The sequence below is a fragment of the Sebastes umbrosus genome, chromosome 4 (assembly GCF_015220745.1).
Source record: "Sebastes umbrosus isolate fSebUmb1 chromosome 4, fSebUmb1.pri, whole genome shotgun sequence".
In the NCBI taxonomy this organism is placed as follows: domain Eukaryota; kingdom Metazoa; phylum Chordata; class Actinopteri; order Perciformes; family Sebastidae; genus Sebastes; species Sebastes umbrosus.
In genome coordinates this window covers 12,029,979-12,050,057 of record NC_051272.1, presented here as the reverse complement: position 1 = coordinate 12,050,057, position 20,079 = coordinate 12,029,979, and the positions used below count along the sequence as shown (strand labels likewise).

The 20,079-nt window shown below is 37.3% G+C and overlaps 1 protein-coding gene across 8 annotated transcripts in view; it reads right to left on the bottom strand.

Annotated features, from left to right (window-relative positions):
* The window catches only part of phf21ab (PHD finger protein 21Ab), a 40,739-nt gene that overhangs the window by 15,536 nt on the left and 5,124 nt on the right, over positions 1–20,079 (bottom strand). For all 8 annotated transcript variants that reach the window (XM_037766308.1, XM_037766313.1, XM_037766307.1 and 5 more), the window contains exons 2-8: positions 11,761–11,800; positions 10,161–10,212; positions 9,815–9,904; positions 8,016–8,048; positions 7,764–7,829; positions 1,255–1,407; positions 472–708 (exon numbers count right to left, since the gene is read on the bottom strand). In XM_037766308.1, the coding sequence (XP_037622236.1) occupies positions 472–708; positions 1,255–1,407; positions 7,764–7,829; positions 8,016–8,048; positions 9,815–9,904; positions 10,161–10,202 (621 nt within the window). In that variant the 5' untranslated portion in view covers positions 10,203–10,212; positions 11,761–11,800. The remainder of the gene's footprint in view (positions 1–471; positions 709–1,254; positions 1,408–7,763; positions 7,830–8,015; positions 8,049–9,814; positions 9,905–10,160; positions 10,213–11,760; positions 11,801–20,079) is intronic.

The window sequence follows — 20,079 nt, the reverse complement described above, 5'->3', positions numbered from 1 at the left end:
TACACTGCTGTTACACAACCCAAAAGTAGTCACTACGTCACTCTTTTGCAAGGACATGAATTTTGAGTGCCACTTTCTGGTGTGACAGGACACTTTCATACTCAGCACGTTGTGTTTACATGACATCCGTGTTTGACTCTACTAGCCCTTCTCTGTTTTTTATGTGAACATGTGGCTACGTGAGATAAACTGGAACCACATGACTGTTTGACTGGTTAGAGGACTGCTTAAAGGCCACCACTCGCACCACAGCCTACTCGAGCATTAGCCATGTGATTATAAAAACATCCTTCACTCAGAGCTGGGACACTTTTGAACTCCCTAAAACCCCCTGAAGGCAGTTTAACAGACAGCTGTCTACATTCAGTAGCTCTCCTCAGCTCTACAGCTGACAACATACAGTACAATAAGTCAGATTAGAGGTGGGCGGTGACACGTGACTGGACAGCGGCGTCGACCGGAGGGTCTTACCACCATGGCGTTCTTGGATACCAGTCGCACGGGCTCCGAGCTCTGATTGGTCAGCTTGCTGGCCACCTGCAGGTTGATGGGGGCGTTCTGCAAGTCGGGTTTGGTGATAGCTGTGGTTACCATAGCAACAGTGGGCGGGCGTTGTGGCAGGATAGAGCCGGGCAGGGCGGGCGTGGCGGCAGCTTTCAGCACCAGAGGTAGAGTCTTCGCGGTGAGGACCGGCGTGACTGTCAGGGTCTGTTGAGGGACAATTTAACCCATGAGACTGTTGTTCTGTTGTTTGTCTGTGTTTTTTTAACATTCAGAGAGTGAGTTTATGATCAACTGTTCGAAGTCGTCGTCTGCGGTACACAGAAATGTGTTAACACAATGTTTTGTTTGTAGCCGCTTGTGTAGGAACATTATCTCTGCTGTACGACATACAAAGGTTAACGGATAAATAAAATGCATAACTCTCCAATTAGTGAACAATTACAGTATGTTAGAACTAGACTGAACTTATGAACAGCTGATGCAGGATTTTCCTCTATGGTCTGCTGGTTCTTTAAGTCTTTTCATATTTAAAAATAGATTGTTTTCTCATAAACTATTAACTGCTGAAAATGGACCAAAGTATTTTCTTTGAATGTAATCATCAGCTATAAAGTATTTAATGAAGTTCACTGCAGTGGGATATTAAATCTACTGTCTTAATCACATTCAAAGAGAGAAATTCAACCCTATGCTGTGGTTTATGAAGCTGTCTCTTATATAAATGTGTGTGTGTGTGTGTGTGTTTGCTACCTGCTGCAGGCCTCCAGGTATCTGCTGGCTCTGCAGCAGGCTGGCCGGCTTGATGTCACTGCCTACTGGTGGAGTCTGGATGTGCAGCTGCAGCTTGGCCTCTGGCTCCTGCTTCACCATCAGCTCCTTCCTCAGCTGCTCCACCACCTTTTTCTGCAGGAGGAGAGGAGAGGAGAGTGAGAGAGAGGAGGTCAAACAAAGACTAAATCTTGTTTACAACAGCAGCAGCAGTATTTGTGCAGAAGAAGTTGCTTTGGATCACTTTGTAGTAGGAGTGTAACGATTTTTTACAACGATACAAATCACTATCCATGGTGAACTAAACCCTATCCCAGCATGCACTGGACGAGAGGCAGCGTACACCCTGAACAGGTTACCAGCCTTACCAGCATTACACAAAAAAATCAAATGACATAATCACATTATGACTAGGTCTGTCAAACGATTAAAATAGTTAATCACGATTAATCGGTATTGCATTTAGCATAAAAAATATGCTCAAATCATAACATGGCAAACAACAGTGTGTCAGTGTGCTGACTTGACTATGACTTGCCCCAAACTGCATGTGATTATCATAAAGTGGGCATGTCTGTAAAGGGGAGACTCGTGGGTACCCATAGAACCCATTTTTATTCACATATCTGGAGGTCAGAGGTCAAGGGATCCCTTTGAAAATGGCCATGACAGTTTTTCTTCACCAAGATTTATTAGGATTCTTTAGGTTTTCTAGTTTCATATGATGCCAGTATCTTCACTCTAGCTATAAAACTGAGCCGCTACAACCTAAAAATCACAGGTTGCATTAAAGAAATTAGTGCCGTTAAAATTAATCTGCGTCAACGCGTTATTATTGCGTTAACTTTGACAGTCCTAGTTTTAATGGAAGAAGAGATATCAGGATAATAGTTAGTAGATTCATTCACTGCTGGTTTGAGTCTGAACATGAAAACACATATAGATTATCTGATAGGTTACGATTTACTTCACTAAGCTGCTCTGCCCGTCCTCTTAGACTGAGTCTAATAATTGCTTTTTCATTGATCCTGGCAGGTCAGATTAGAGGAAGCTCTCTACTTCCTACTGCTGAGACAGTCCAGTCTGTGATTGTACTACATGAATGCATCACAACACTGACAGATACAGATATCAGAGGCCTGCGTGCCGCCTCAGCCATTTCTACAAGACAAACATAAAGATAAGGAGGAAGCAGGACAAACCCACAGCAGGGATCCCTTTGAAAAAGTAAATATATAATCAATAACTGTTGAAGCTGTAACACTCAGCCCTACTACAATCAACGCTCTGATCTGATTGGCTGGAGAGACTACAGCTGCATTCATGTGGTGTCGGACTGATCGGAAAAATTAGTTTGCCGACTGGGAAAATTCATGTGAGGAAAATACCAACACAAGTCAGAACAACAACTCGGAAAGTCAGCGAAATTTTTGGTACACAAGCTGCCGTCATATTACACAGAAACACGGAGAGTAAATGTTGGGTTGATGGTAAGAAACTTTTTATTAATTCACGTTTTATCAACTTTTTTGCTCACGTTATTTGTAATCTAGGTTGTAACGTTACTGTCCACGGGACCTAGATTAGTTAGAAAAGCTTATTTATTATTGCTTTATTTATTCATTGTCTAGAAACAGCTCTGAGCAATAAAATACAACACATTAAAATAGGACTGGGACGATACATCTATCTCCCGATTCAATACTATCACGATACTTTGGTGCTGATTCAATATGTATTGTGATTTTTAAGTATTGCGATTTGATATTACGATTTATTGTGATTTTTGTTACCTTTTTTAACACTAGACCATGGCAAAAAGTTTTATCATACACTTCTAGGGACTTTTACTGACTTGTTCAAGGTGGTCTCTAGCTCTCCCGTCAGCTCCGTTCTCTTTATACATCCATGGTCAGCTCCATCGGGGCCGTTTGAATGCATTTAACATAAATGTCAGTATATGGGTGCTCTACAGTTGTAACGTCGGCCCATTTGACCACGGAGATGAGAGTGACGGCCGGCTCGACCGCACGTTACCGTAATACGATAACGTTTCCTTTCCATGACAGAGTTAGCATGCAGCTCTGCTCTGCTTTTCCTGCAATGTGTGAAACCCAAAGTGTTTACATACTTTACTGGATGTGTAGTGTTTACCACTTTGGATTTAAAATGGGAGGGTGCAGGTCGTATCCACGCTGACCCTCCGTTGTTTTCTACTTTCTCGTTTCGGCTCGCTGTGGTTTGTTTTGGTTGACGGATACGGAACGGATATGACGTCACGTTACTCAGACTATAACAATAAAAGCGGTAACTTCCTTCTACCTCCACATAGACTCAAATTAAACAAATGTATCGATTCTGGCATTAAAAAATCCATTTCAACAATGTAAGATAACAAAACGCAATACATAGGCCATTTTCCCCCCCACCCCTACACTTTGTAGCGTCCATGTTATTTCCACATTATGACTTAAAGCTTTTAAACACACAGAAGTCGGAAGACGACTTCCGAACTCTGGGAATGGGACCGTCCGAGGAGCACCTGAATGCAGCATAATAGAAGAAGAAACGGAGCACAGGACACATTGTAATGTAGAGAACAGAAGAAGAAGAAGGTCACACACACACACACACACAAAGCTGAATCAAAAGATAAAGCCCATCTGTTGCTTAGCAACACTCGACTCAGCAACTTAATGCAGCGACACACGATTATAAAGAGGAGACTCCAGACTGAGAAGAGCCGCGGGTCGCGTTCACACAGCAGTTTGACCTGCAGTTAATAATGTGCAGGACTTTATCTGCTGCTGGGGGACGTTTCATCACACTGGATTAGACTGCCGACTGCCTCGCTGCTCTTATCAACCGCTGCTTAAAGGAACAGTTCACACACAGTTTCCATTTAACCTCGGCTGGTATCCAAGCCATGCACATAGCTTTTAAAGTTTATAACTCACAGAGTCACCTCTGAGACAATAAGCAGGACAATGACTACGTTTACATCAGTAATTCTTTCATTCACGCCTTTAGAGGAAGAAATATTTTCTCACTCTGTTTATTTTCATTTTACATGCATATTAACTGTAACTTTCTTAAAATAACAATAATCTCTTGTTTTTCTTCATTCATTATATAATATGTAATAATATGTTATGTCTCATACTGTCAGCTGTTTTCAGACATAAAATACAAACTGGTCTCTCCTCGTCTCCCACCGCCTTCATTATTATTTATATTTATATAAATGTAAGTTATGGTGCTGTTGGGTTGCTGCTAGACCGCCCCGTTACAGGTGCATGTGGGAGAGAAAACAGGTCTCAACCGCAGTCAAACTGTTGTTTTTGAATTAAAAATATTGCCTGAAGCAGAATATTTCGTTAGATAAAAACGAGGTCTGTCAATCAATTAAAATATTTAATAGCTCAAATTAATCGCAAATTTTTTTATCAGTTCAAAATGTACCTTAAAGGGAGATTTGTCAAGTATTTAATACTCTTATCAACATGAGAGTGGACAAATATGCTGCTTTATGCAAATCTATGTATATATTTATTATTGGAAATCAATTAACAACACAAAACAATGACAGATATTGTCCAGAAACCCTCACAGGTACTGCATTTAGCATAAAAAATATGCTCAAATCATAACATGGCAAACTGCGAGCTACGCCGGCGGGCGATTGTGGAGCTCTCCAAAAAGGCAGATAAACAAAGGTTCCTGTTAATTTAATAATGGACATTTGTGTTGTGCTATTTAAACAATGAAATAAAAGCCCCTCGTCTATAGACCGGTCTCTAGAGAACTCCAGCCTGCTCATAGCGGTCTGTGAGCGTGATCGCCCGGCTGGCGAGGTAGCGACCCCGGCAGGTGCTAGCTGGCTGTATCGGCTGTTTGTGGAGCTTCTAAACTCTGAAAACGTCTGAGCAAATGTTCGATTCACCATCTAATATGGTAAAACTGTCAATATTCAAAATCTACACAGTTGATTTCTCAACTCAAAAATGTTCAGAAGTTAATTTAGTGATGAAATAGCTAAAAATATGTTGTTGTTTTTTGCTTTTGTTCGCATACTGAATACTACATTTTTGCCAAATCAGTACATACTACTAGTATAGTATGGGGTTGTACTACTAGTATAGTAGGAGGTTGTACTACTAGTATAGTATGAGGTTTAGAATACAGTTTTAAAGTATCTTAATCAGCTCCACCTGCAGCCAAACTACAACAACTAACTTCCTGTTGTCCCTCTCACCTCACAGCTTACAGTTTGAGAACCTCTGATCTGGGTTCTCTGTGTCACTGTCGCTGCATCAGTATGCATTTAAATCTAAATTACAATAGCAGATTAATAGCAGCTGGTGTTCGGAGGCTGTGGGGTTAACACACGGAGAGAGAAAACAGGTTTTTACAAGAAGAAAAATTCCTCAGCAGGAAGTGTTGCAGTTAAACAGTCTGTAGGTATTTGTCTAGTTGAAACTTGTCCACAGAGAAGCACCTCCATGGTCTCATTTACATCCACAAACACAAAGAATTTCACCTGCTTCACCTGCAGCCGGCTGCAGCCTCACTGTAAACAGTGAACTAAGTGGATGAGGACGTTTCAGTAAAGCCAACAGTCCGTCCACTAGACGAGGAGCAGGACATCAGACTGGTTTTATTTCAGTTAACGCAATCAGCAGCCTACTAGTTAAACTGGGAGGTTTGAGGTTACTAAGGGTCGAGTCTCTTGGGACTCGTGGTCGGATGTCACCTGATATTACGGCACAAACGATTCTGTGTTTATATCACAGCTGTTGTGTGGAGGCATTCACTTCCGGTTAGTTAAGAGGTTATATTAGAAACAGTTATGATCTTTACTTTACACAGAGCCAGGCCAGCTGTTTCACCCTGTTTCCAATCTTTATGCTAAGCTAAGCTAAGCTAACCACGTCCTGAACACACAGACATGAGACTGATATCAATTAGGCTTGTCGCGGTAGTCGGTGTTACACGGTGGTCGAGCACACACCGATTACCTTACCTTAGGCAACCGTCGTTTTGCCTTTTTTACAGAAATAAAACCCATTTAGTTAATTTCCGTGTATCAGCGGCATGTTATCAATAGATAGTTGGACGACGGCCGTGAATGCTTCTGCTCCATACGGAGTCGCAGCTTAGAGTAGCAGGAGTCAGATTTCACACACAGGACGAGAGAGAGTTGACAGACAAGACGATGGCGAAGCGAAAAGCAAAAACGCCTATTTGGCAATATTTCAGATTTAAACCCAATGCTATAAGGGAACCATAACGTTAATCAGGCCATCACCGTGCAGAGGACAGAGCGGTCACAGCCTGCAGGATGGAAACCTGCGCTGCTCCGCAGCGAAAGCTGGACCGGAGAGGCCAGACATACCGCCACCCGACGTTAAAGATCAGAGTCAGCGCGCTACATACAGTATATTGACCGTCATCTTTTCTTGTAAAATGTCTGGTGTAATCGGTAACACTGGTGTTGTCACGAGTTTATTAACCGGTGGGAAAATTTCCTCACCGTCACATCCCTAACATCAATCTGAACATCTCACTCTCTGAAATTAAGAGATTTCCCAAAATGTTGAACTATTCCTTTAAGTTTTTAGTCTTGAATCTGATGCAAACCTCCATAATTCTGGTTTATATTCATATAATTCTATATATGTAAGTGAATAAACATTAGAGCTGCAGACAGTGAGGAGAAGTTTGTCTTCAGTACCTCACAGTAATAATAAAAGCATTCATCCATTAACATTATTACATCCTCAGACAGTCGGAGCTCTGTGTGAGTTGAGACAGTGATCGTCTGAAAACACCTAAATTGTTAAGTAAGTCTGTGAGCACAAAACAAACCAAGCTTTATCATCTTTAAAAGACACTACTTCTTATTCTAGTTGTTCTAATTCTACGTTTATCTGGACGCAGCACCTACAAAGTGTTTTACATGAAAACAGTCAAATATGGAGGGAGGAGATAAAAATAGGTGGTTAAAAATAAAGACAAAACAACAACATTTACAAAGAGTGAACAATCAGAAGAGGTTTAAGACAAGCGGTAAAAGAAAGATGGTAGTTTAAGTCTGTCTGACTGACTGGGCGTCTCAACCCTAACTAACTGGTTAATTGGTCTAACTGGTCAGCTCAGTGCTTCTTAAAGGACAGGTTCCTAGTCTTGTTTTAAAACAATACCAGCAAACTGCCCATATAAAGCATTATTAGTTCCCTCCTGGAATCTGACCGATCTGATACTACCAGACCACAGAGAGACGCAACGCGACCACACAGATGCAAAAGAGACGCAAAATGACCACAAAGTGCTAACGGGCAAGTGAGTTCTAAAATAAAAAAAATGTGAACGTGTCCTTTAAACCATTTCCTCATCTTACCTCCCACAGACAGAAATCTGCTGAACGCCTCATTAACAGAAATGCGTGTGTAAATATATATATATACATAAAAAAAATGTATAAAACATACCTGCTTCTCACTGAGCGCTGTGATCTTTGCTTGAAGTTCGTGGAGCTGCTTCTTCAGATCTGCGTTCTGAAAACAGGAGCAAGTTAGTCGCTGCCGATCAAAACTGGTGTAAAACTTTGAAAGCTGATTCTTCTTCATGTATCAAACAGTCGGTAGATAACGAACACGAGCCTCTGATGTAAACTCTCACTGTGGTGTGTTCATGAGCAGCTGCAGTCATCAATACATCTGTGATTGAAGTGCTGGGTTTACCTGAGGGTCCTGCTTCATCTGGGCAACCAGTTTCTGCAGAAGACAAGAGACAGTCAGAAAAAAAACATAGAAAATACAGTGACACCTGATGGTCACAGCTGGGAACTACAACTAGAGGGCTGCACTAATAACAACACTCCTCTGATGGACATCAACCAGTGTATATGAGGTTAAAATAATGTGTTTAAAGTTAGAAATAACACAAGAGGAAATGAGTTGCAGGAAAAGTTAATGAGCGAATGAATGTGGGTGTTATATCAGAGCAGGATCTCCCGTATTAAAGGCCCTGAAATATTATTAATATCATATTCTCTATTTGCTTCTCATCATGATCGACGGGATCCTACAGATTTATTTTGAGAGAATTCAGTCTGTGCTTCTCAGTGGTTTGAAGTATTTTCTCATATACTGGTGTTACGTCCCCTAGAGGGGTGTAACGGTACGTGTATTAAATAATCGTGATCTCAGTGTTGACCAAAATAATAATCGAGCAGCCCTTCTATGCTATATTGTCGACGGAAAAAAGACAATACCGAAATGCAGTCTAAAAAATAAAAAAAAAAAACTTAACGAAAATCTCTCTTTACCATCGCTGACAGAGAAAAAGGAGACAAAATATTATAGACTGTTTTTTTTATCTGTATCAGGACTCAATAGAGCTGGGATGATTCACCTATCTCCGGATTCGATATTATCACGATACTTGGGTGCTGATTCGATATGTATTGTGATTTTTAAGTATTGCGATTCGATAATGCGACTTATTGTGATTTTTGTTAACTTTTTTAACACTAGATCATGGGGAAAAAAAGTTGAATCATACACTTCTAGGGACTTTTACTTTGGAACATCACTAAATTAATCCAGTAAAAATGTTTGATCTTCAGCATGTATGTAGTCAGAGATGTCCTGAAGTCAAATATATCAGTCAATGTCAGGAAATATTTATTACATTTTTTTCCAGCAACCCAAAAATCAAAGAATAAAGACATTTCCCTCACAAATTAGTGGTATTTTCTTTTTAATTTATAAGGGACATGTAATGTTTCATACTTCTGGTGAATATAATCCAATCAATCTTATTTCCATATATGTATTTTGTTTATACAGTTCCCTTTGTTAACACCTTATTTTGAAAACTGGATATAGTCCCACGTGTATACTTCCTCTAACTTCTCCAAGGTGGTCGCTAGCTCTCCCGTCAGCTCTGTTCTCTTTATACATCCATGGTCGGCTCCATCGGGGCCGTTTGAATGTATTTAACATAAATGTCAGTATATGGGTGCTCTACAGTTGTAGCGTCGGCCCATTTGACCACGGAGATGAGTGACGGCCCGCTTTACCGTACATTACCGCGATACGATAACGATACGATATTCAGCATGTATGTAGTCAGAGATGTCCTGAAGTCAAATATATCAGTCATTGTCAGGAATTATTTATTACATTTTATTCAGCAACCCAAAAATCAAAGAATAAAAACTTTTCCCTCAGCTTGTGAGAAGTGCCGGTACGCAAGAAAAAGTCACGGTACGCCACGGAGTAAAATGAAGAAGTGCCAGTGGTGTGTACCGGTGAGTACCGGCCCACTAGGAGTACTGGTCTGCGACAGTGAAATCACTTGAAAAGTCATTTGGTGTGAGGTCGGCATGAAATAACCAGACTTTCAGTCAACTAAAAAAAAATGATGAGGTGTCTAAATATGATAAAAAAAACAACTAACCAGGACATTTGACCCAGGACTCAGACTAAAAAAAAACACATCAGACTAAATGACCACTAGTGGAGACACATCGTACCTGATGGATCTGGATCTCCACCTTCAGGGCCTCCTGTAACGTCTGTAATTCCATCATGGATCCAGTCAGTCTACCAGCCGATCGATCAGCCTGTACACACACACACACACGGTTCAACAGAAATTAGCTGCATCTGGGCTGTTGTCATAGCAACGTGAGGTACTGCCACATAAGTACTTCCTATTTGATGCTGACAATAATATTTTTCCGTCAAGGTCAAACAAGGTCACAGAGTGAGTCTGGAGTGGACCAAACTAAAAACTTTTACATATTATAAACCTTTTATATGAATATTATTACAAGAGATTAATTATCATTAATTCATATTTAATAAGTGGCCTGTTACCTGAACACCGTCTCCAGTAGGAAAACCATCCAACTGAAGCATTAAAGTGCCGCTGAAGACAAAACAAAACAACATTTAATTTCAATTCTTCTTCAGTTACGCGGAAACTTTATTATTATTACTAAATAATTTATATGTGACGAACTGAATCAGTGACTGAACACAAAACATCATTACTATAATAAAGCTATAACTAAGTGTGATAGTCACATCATCATCTCTGAATGGCAGCGGACTGCGTCTGAATAAAGTTTATATTTCTGAATGTTGGAAAACAAAAATAGTTGAAATTATTCAAAACTACTTGTAGCTAAAACAAAATGTTTCTTTATTTCACAATAATTATAATAAAAGTAATAAGATGGAGTTTTACTTTATTATTGAATATTTTATTCCTGACACACACAGTTTAGCTTTACTTCATTTTAATAAATAAAAAACTTTTAGTAGTAACTGAAACAAGTTATGTCTTTACTAACAAGAAGTTAGTTAAGTAACTTTACATTGTTTTATTACAAACATTATTGCTTAATTACTTCGTTATCACTGTCATCTTTGCTTAATTTTAAACACAGTATATGTGACTTGTATTACCACCTGAAACATGGTATTTGTGTCGTTACTAAGAGGTTAATATGTTTATATATTGACTGGAACAGGAAGACGTACATTTAACTTATCATCAGTGATACTTAGTTAAGTACTTAAGTAAAAGTACTAATACATTGATGTAAAAATATTTAATTGCAAGTAAAAGTCATAAGCAAAATGTACTTAAATATATATACACACATACATATATATATATTATTTTGTTTTTATCAATAATTAATTCATATAAAAGCATTTTAATGTTGTAGTTTATCAATGTGGAGCGGATTGTAGATACTTTGTGTACTACTGGGTAGATTACTAGTACAGTACTGCATCAGATCAGATATTTTTTTTTTTTGGGGGCATTTTCCATTTTTATGACAGGACAGTGGATAGAGTCTTGAAAGGGGGGAGAGAGAGAGTGGATGCGGAAAGGGCCACAGGCCGGATTCGAACCCGGGCCGCCGCGGTCAGGACCAAGCCTTAATACATGGACGCCCGCTCTACCAACTGAGCTAACCCAGGCGCCCAGATCAGATATTTTTTTAATGTAAAAAGTAACTACAAGTGTCAAATAAATATAGTGGAGTAAAAAGTACAATATTTACCTCTGAGATGTGCAGTCCTTGAGTAAATGTACGTAGTTATCATGATTATTTACATCATTATATTATATTTTTTCCTAAAAAGGTAATGTAACCTTGAACTGAGGATGTTTGACTGTAACTTTACTCTTAAAATATAACTTTATCATTAAATTAAAACTAAATGACGTTTGTCATCATTATCTTTTATTCAGAGAAGGTTTATTATCACTTTATTATAATTATTATCTAAAACTAAACAGGTTACATGTAACTGTGCTATATTATGCCACTAAAGTAGTCTGTATTAAATATTATTACCATTAAATGGTTGTTATGATTGAAGTTCCATGCAGTATTAATTCACTGATGTTATTATAAATTCACTTTGTTGTTATATCTTAATAAATGCGGTGACTCACCACCTGGCTGTGGGACTGGACTCCACCCCTCTGTGCTGCCCTGTCAAACACAACAAACACACAACAAAAAAATAAACAACTGTCAATATTCAGCTTCTCTCTACCAAACATTAATAACACGTTATTTACTGATTCGACACCAAACATAAACAACATATCACAAGTTTTACCCATAAACTAAAATAGTACACTTTCTTCTATAAAGTATGTTTCTATGTAAACTATCAACTCAATCATATGTTTTCCATTTATGTTGTATTTTATGTGTGATTTTATTTTATAGCTATTAATTTCCTATGTTTGTGTACTCGGCGTTGGTTGATTAGGATGTGAGCACTGTGATTTCCAGGTTTTTAAATAGATCAATAAATTGACCCTTGAAGGCATCTCTTTCTTCCTGGTATGATGGCATTATTAAACTAAAAAATGACTTTAGTAACAACATATCTAACCCATGCCCCAACATACCTCTCACATACCTGTGAGGGTTTCTGGACAATATCTGTCATTGTTTTGTGTTGTTAATTGATTAACAATAATAAATATATACATACATTTGAATAAAGCAGCATATTTGTCCACTCCCGTGTTGATAAGAGTATTAAATACTTGAAAAATCTCCCTTTAAAGGTACATTTTGAACAGATAAAAAAATTGTGCAATAAATTTGCGATTAATCACGATTAAATATTTCAATCGATTGGAAGCCCTAACTTATATAAGACCTGCAACGATTAGTCAATTAATTGATCGACAGAAAATTAATCAGCAACTATTTTTCCAGCAAAAACAAATGTGAAGATTTGATTTCTTTGGTCTTATTAGACAGAAAAACTGAATATCTTTGGTCAAATAAAACAATCGGAATACGTCACCTTGACAAGCATTTCTTCATTTTAGAGAAAATAATCATCAGTTTAATCAATAATGAAAATAATCACTAGCTGCACCTCTTATTTATACACATTTCTGCTCCACTGTCTTTTCTATAAATTCATATCATAATTCATAGTTTCTCTCTATAAAGTCATTGTGTTACTTTTCAAATAAAACATCCAAACTGACTCTACATCGATACTTTCTGTTTAAATAAAATATTTTCTATGACGTCTGCTGTATTATTACTCTCACACTTTTATTACCAGCTTTTTTACTGACACTTGAATTCCCCTGAGTGGGATCAATAAAGTTGGTCTAATTCTGCCCTAGAATCAACTCAGCCAAGGACAATATGACTCAGGGATGACTCCTCAACTCAGGATGACGATCACGTCACTAAAAGTCACCTGACGAGGAGCTTCAGTCTCATTCATTAAGAGAATGCACAAGAAGAAGAAGAAGATAAAGAAGAAGAAGTTTGTTTCTTTCTTTTAATCCATTTCAGAAAGTCCATCCCCTCTATACAAACCATTACAATAATTTTCTTCTTCAAAAACACTATTTACAAAATGTAATTACTCTTTGTTGATTTTAAAATTACTATCAAATAGGGATGTCAATTAATTAAAATATGTAATTGCGATCGCATGACTGTCCGTAGTTAATCGCAAATTAATCGCAATTTTTTATCTGTTCAAAATGTCCTTTAAAAGGGAGATTTGTCAAGTATTTAATACTCTTATCAACATGGGAGTGGACAACTAGCTGCTTTATGCACATGTATGTATATATTTCTTATTGTAACTCAATTAACAACATGAAACAATGACAAATATTGTCCAGAAACCCTCACAGGTATTGCATTTAGCATAAAAAATATGTTAAAATCATAACATGGCAAACAAATTTTCTAAAGCCTGAAAACAGAGCCATGATGAGGTGCAGAAGTCTCTCTCAGAACACTTGAATTACAATATGTTGAAAGGTTATTGTGGAATTTTTGCCCAATGATGCCAAAAATATACTGCCTACTGTCACTTTAACAGCCCTAAATCAAATGTATCAAATATAAATCATCTTTAGCAAATACACACTAAAAAGGTTAAATATCCATTTTCTTAACCTCATTTTTCAGACTATTCAAATCACGTCACATTTACTAATAACCTGAATGTCAAAAGTCCATCTGCGTCCGAACGTCACACATCCATCCATCAACTACATTTACAACTCTTCTTTAAAATAGAATCCAGTAGACTCCACAGAAACAAGTAACACGGCTGTCAGGAGTGTATCTGAGTTCAGAGGTTATTGATTAGGGGCGGGGAAAAAACGATTCACCTACGTATCGCGATTTTATGTTAAATGCATTCAAACGGCCCCGATGGAGCTGACCATGGATGTATAAAGAGAATGGAGCTGACGGGAGAGTTAGAGACGACCTTGGAGAAGTTAGAGTAAGTATACACGTGTGACTACATCTGGTTTTCAAAATAAGGTGTTAACAAAGGGAACTGTATATACAGAATGCATATATGGAAATAAGAAGTATACCAGAAGTGTAAAACATTACATGTCCCTTATAAATTAAAAAGAAAATACCACTAATTTATGAGGGAAATGTCTTTATTCCTTGATTTTTGGGTTGCTGGAAAAAAATGTAATAAATAATTCCTGACAATGACTGATATATTTGACTTCAGGACATCTCTGACTACATACAGGCTGAAAATCAAACATTTTTACTGGATTAATTGAGAGATTTTACAAATTAAAAGTCCCTAGAAGTATATGATTCAACTTTTTCCCATGGTCTAGTGTTCAAAAAGTTAACAAAAATCACAATTAATCATAATATTGAATTGCTATACTTAAAAATCACAATACATATCGAATCAGCACCCACGTATAGTGATAGTATCGAATCAGGAGATAGGCGAATCGTCCCAGCCCTATTATTGATCCCATTAGATACAGCAGCTGATCGGTTATCAATAATCAATAAATGGTGTCCTGCTCCATGTGTATGTTTCTAAATGCCATCAACACTGTTACGGTCTAATTATATTATTTATCTTGTACTTTTATTAGACTGAATTTCAGCACCATGCTGTGTTCAGATAACCTGCCTCCCTTCATGTGGAGGTATTGATTATTACTATATTAAGTTATATGATCATATTGATTGGGATTTAAACAAGCCTTTTATTTACATCTGAAGGGATGTCCAGATTAAGTTTTTTGGCCCTGATCCGAGTCTTTTAATATTGATTTTCTGCCATTTCAGAATCTGATACTTCTAGATTTACCTAAATGTTGATTAAATATATACCTGACGAGCTACTTGATCCTGATCACGAACTACGAAGTTGATCATCTTACATTATTGATCTGATAAGAATGAACATTTAAGTAGAAAGTAGACAACGGCTGCACTGTTGGGACTACAAAAACACTCAGTGATGTTACAGAGTGATGCTTCTTTTACCTCATAAACTATCTTTGCAGTTTGCAGTTTGCAGCCATGTTGTATTTTGGCCTGTCAGGAAAAATCAAGTACTTTTATTATTTTGATGTAAACTCTGAGAGTGAAGCTTTCATCAGGGGGCCGAATATCTTTGTTGGAGGGCCGCAGTAGCTCCACGGGCCGCTGTTTGCCCACCACTGTCTTTACTGTGTATCTAGAGGTGGAAAGTAACTAAGTACATTTACTCAAGTACTGCACCTTACTCATGTTTCAACATAAGGAAACTTTAATTCTCCACTTTAATATAAACGCTGCACTTTTCACTCTAAATATTAGTACTGGAAATATTACTACTGCTTATTTCAAAGTATAATGAGCTGATAAAACTTCATCCCTTAACAAAGTTAAAACTACCAAACAGTACATGAAGTACTCAGACTCCTACTAATTACCAAAGTAATTAATCATTATGAGTACTCTTACTCTTTTGATACAAAACTATCAGCAGTTAGTGTACACAAGTATTATCAGTTTTGTGTAGTTAAAGTATTCGTGGTAAAAGTACAAAAGTATAATCAGCTTCATGTAGTTAAAGTATCAGGAGTAAAAGTAATAGGTCTGCAGTAAAAGTACAGACGTATTCACAGCTTCATGTAGTTAAAGTATCAGTAGTAACAGTACAAAAGTATTATCAGCTTTGTGTATTTGTAAGTATCAGCAGTGAAAGTACAGAAGTATTATCAGCTTCATGTAGTTAAAGTATCAGCAGTAAAAGTACACAATATGACCAGCTTCGTGTAGTTAAAGTATCTGTAGTAAAATTACAGAAGTATTATCAGCTTCATGCAGTTAAAGTATCAGTACTAAAAGTACCCAGAGTGCACAGTAAAAGTACACAAGTATTATCAGCTTTGTCAGCTTCATGTAGTTAAAGTATCAGTAGGAAAAGTACACAATATTATCAGCTTTCTGTAGTTAAAATATCAGCAGTAAAAGTACTCGGTCTGCAGTAAAAGTCCACAAGTATCATCAGCTTTGTGTAGTAAAAGTACAGAAGTATCATCAACTTCATGTAGTTCAAGTATCAGTAATAAAAGTACTAGGTCTGCAGTAAAAGTACAGAAGTATTATCAGCCTCATGCAGTTAAAATATCAACAGTTAAAGTACAGAAGTATTGTCAGCTTTGTATAGTTAAAGTTTCAGTAGTAAAAGTACACAAGTATCATCAGCTTTGTCAGCTTCGTGTCGTTAAAGTATCAGTAGGAAAAGTACACAAGTATTATCAGATTCATGTAGTAAAAGTATGAGAAGTAAAAGTAGAGAAGTATCATCAGCTTCATGTAGTTAAAGTATCAGTAGTAAAAGTACAGAAGTATTTCCAGCTTTGTGTAGTTTAAATATCAGCAGTAAAAGTATACAAGTATTATTAGCTTCAAGCAGTTAAAGTATCAGTAGTAAAAGTACAGAAGTATTATCAGCTTCATGTAGTTAAAACATCAGCACTAAAAGTACACAATATCATCAGCTTTGTGTAGTTAAAGTATCAGCAGGAAAAGTACAGAAGTATCATCAGCTTCATGTAGTTAAAGTATCAGTAGGAAAAGTACTCTGTCTGAAGTAAAAGTAAAGTATTATAAACTTCGTGTAGTTAAAGTATCAGCAGTAAAAGTACACAAGTATTATCAGTTTTGTCAGCTTTGTGCAGTTAAAGTATCAGTAGGAAAAGTACAGAAGTATCATCAGCGTCATGTAGTTAAAGTATCAGTAATAAAAGTACTAGGTCTGCAGTAAAAATACAGAAGTATTATCAGCTTCATGTAGTTAAAGTCTTAGCAGTAAAAGTACACAAGTATTATCAGCTTCATGCAGTTAAAATATCAGTAGTAAAAGTACTCAGAGTGCACAATAAAAGTATAGAAGTGTTATCACCTTCATGTAGTTAAAAAATCAGCAGTAAAAGTACAGAAGTATTACCAGCTTTGTGGAGTTAAAGTATCAGTAGGAAAAGTACACAAGTATTATCAGATTCATGTAGTAAAAGTATGAGTAGTAAAAGTAGAGAAATATCATGAGCTTCATGTAGTTAAAGTATCAGTAGTAAAAGTACTCGGTCTGCATTTAAAGTACAGAAGTATTATAAGCTTCATGTAGTTTAAGTATCACAAGTAAAAGTACAAAAGTATTTTCAACTTTTTGTAGTTAAATTATCAGCAGTAAAAGTATACAAGTATTATTAGCTTCATGCAGTTAAAGTATCAGTAGTAAAAGTACTCCGAGTGCACAGTAAAAGTACAGAAGTATTATCACCTTCATGTAGTTAAAACATCAGCACTAAAAGTACACAATATTATCAGTTTTGTGTAGGTAAAGTATCAGCAGGAAAAGTACAGAAGTATTATCAGCTTCATGTAGTTAAAGTATCAGTAGGAAAAGTACTCTGTCTGAAGTAAAAGTAAAGTATTATAAACTTTGTGTAGTTAAAGTATCAGCAGTAAAAGTACACAAGTATTATCAGTTTTGTCAGCTTTGTGTAGTTAAAGTATCAGTAGGAAAAGTAGAGAAGTATCATCAGCTTCATGTAGTTAAAGTATCAGTAATAAAAGCACTCGGTCTGCAGTAAAAGTACAGCAGTATTATCAGCTTTGTGTAGTTAAAGCATTAGCAGTAAAAGTACAGAAGTATCATCAGCTTCATGTAGTTAAAGTATCAGTAGTAAAAGTACTTAGCCTGCAGTAAAAGTACAGAAGTATTATCAGCTACATATAGTTAAAGAGTCAGAAGTAACAGTACTCAGGTATAATCAACTTCATGTAGTTAAAGTATCAGAAGTAAAAGTACAGAAGTATCATGAGCTACATGTAGTTAAAGAGTCAGTAGTGAAAGTAATCTGTCTGCAGAAAAATTACACAAGTATTATCAGCTTCATGCGGTTAAAGTATCAGCAGTAAAAGTACACAAGTATTATCAGCTTTGTGTGTTAAAGTATCAGCAGTAAAAGTACAGAAGTATTATCAGATTATTATTATTATTTTAGTATTAGTAAAGCTGTCAGATAAATAGTACTGCAATAGAAAGTACAATATTTCCCTGTAAGATGTATTGGAGAAGAAGTAGAAAGTGGTATAAATTGAAAATACTCTAAAATAAAGTATTTCTTGATTATATTTACCATCTAAATATACTACAACTAAAGCTGTCAGGTAAATATAGTGCAGTAAAAACTACAATATTTCAATCTGAGATGTAGTGGAGTAGAGGTATAAAGTAACATAAAATGGAAATACTCAAGTTAAGTACAAGTACCTCAAAGGACTTGAGTAAATGCACATTCCACCACTGCTGAAAAGTAACAATACATGTAGTGCAGTAAAAAGTACAAGGAAATTTAGTGGAGTAGTCGTATGAAGTAAAGTACAAGTACCTCAAAATGAGACCTAAAGTAAAGGACTTGTGTAAAAGTACTTTCTGACTCCAAATAAAACTGCAGTAATGTGTAAACAGTGAGAGATGCAGCTTCTTTCATGACCTCTATGACTAACTCCATGTGTCACTGATGGCTCAAACCAAACTCCTATTTAAAAAACAGCCTTTTTAAGCCCCTCGTAGTGTTTCTGTACATCAGCTGTGGAGTAATTGCTCCCTGGGTGGGACATGAAGTTGTCTGGATAAACTTCCAACAGCATCACATGCAAGAGTACAAGTACCTCAAAGTGATACTTAAGTACAAAAGTACTTTTTGATCAAGCGAAAGAAAGAGAAATTAAAGAAAACTGCAGTAGTGGGTAGCTAAATGTAGATTACAACATAAGGTATTTGTTGATTATATTTACCATCTGAATATACTACAACTAAAGCTGTCAGGTAAATATAGTGCAGTAAAAACTACAATAATTCAATCTGAAATGTAGTGGAGTAGAGGTATAAAGTAACATAAAATGTAAATACTAAAGCAAAGTACAAGTACCTCAAAGGACTTGAGTAAATATACATTCCACCACTGCTGAAAAGTAACAATACATGTAGTGCAGTAAAAAGTACAATGAAATGTGTTGCAGTAGTCGTATGAAGTAGCAGAAAATGGATACTCAAGTAAAGTACAAGTACCTCAAAATACAGGACTTGTGTAAAAGTATTTTCTGACTCCAATAAAACTGCAGTAATGTGTAAACAGTGAGAGATGCAGCTTCTTTCATGACCTCTATGACTAACTCCATGTGTCACTGATGGCTCAAACCAAACTCCTATTTGAAAAACAGCCTTTTTAAGCTCCTCGTAGTGTTTCTGTACATCAGCGGTGGAGTAATTGCTCCCTGGGTGGGACATGAAGTTGTCTGGATAAACTTCCATCAGCATCACATTGCAAGAGTACAAGTACCTCAAAATGATACTTAAGTACAGAACTTAGTTAAAGGGACTATTTGTAACTTTCAGAATCGCTTGTTAACAGCATCACCTGTGGCCGCTAAGTCAACGAAAGTCAGCGTCGGGCTCGCGCTTGCTCGCTCTAAATATACCTGAACGAGCATCGCTCAAAACAGTGAGGCGACACACGTCAGCTAAAACCACAATATCACTCTATATTTCAGCTGCTTGGCAGTAATGTTAGCTGACCAGACGAAGGTCTCTCCATGAATCAATGCTGATCCTAGTGTTGGCTTTTCCTGCCTTAGCCCCACCGCCTCAGCGCAGGCTGAGGCAGCGGGGCTCCGCAGCGAGTTACGTTGTCGTCTCCGCCCGCAGCCGGAGTGAACAGGGAGACACCGGCACCCGGTCGGTAACGAGGCGACAACGTTTCTCTCTGCGGAGCCCCGTCACTTCAACAAGACACGGAAAACCTCTGTTGGTCTGGAGGAGCTGCAGCATTTATTTCTGCACAAACGTCCACTGTACATTCACTAGATATTCTCAGAGCTAAACTAACTCTTCTACAGTGTGTAGTGAGCGCGCGTTCAAGTCTAGAGTTAGAGCGAGT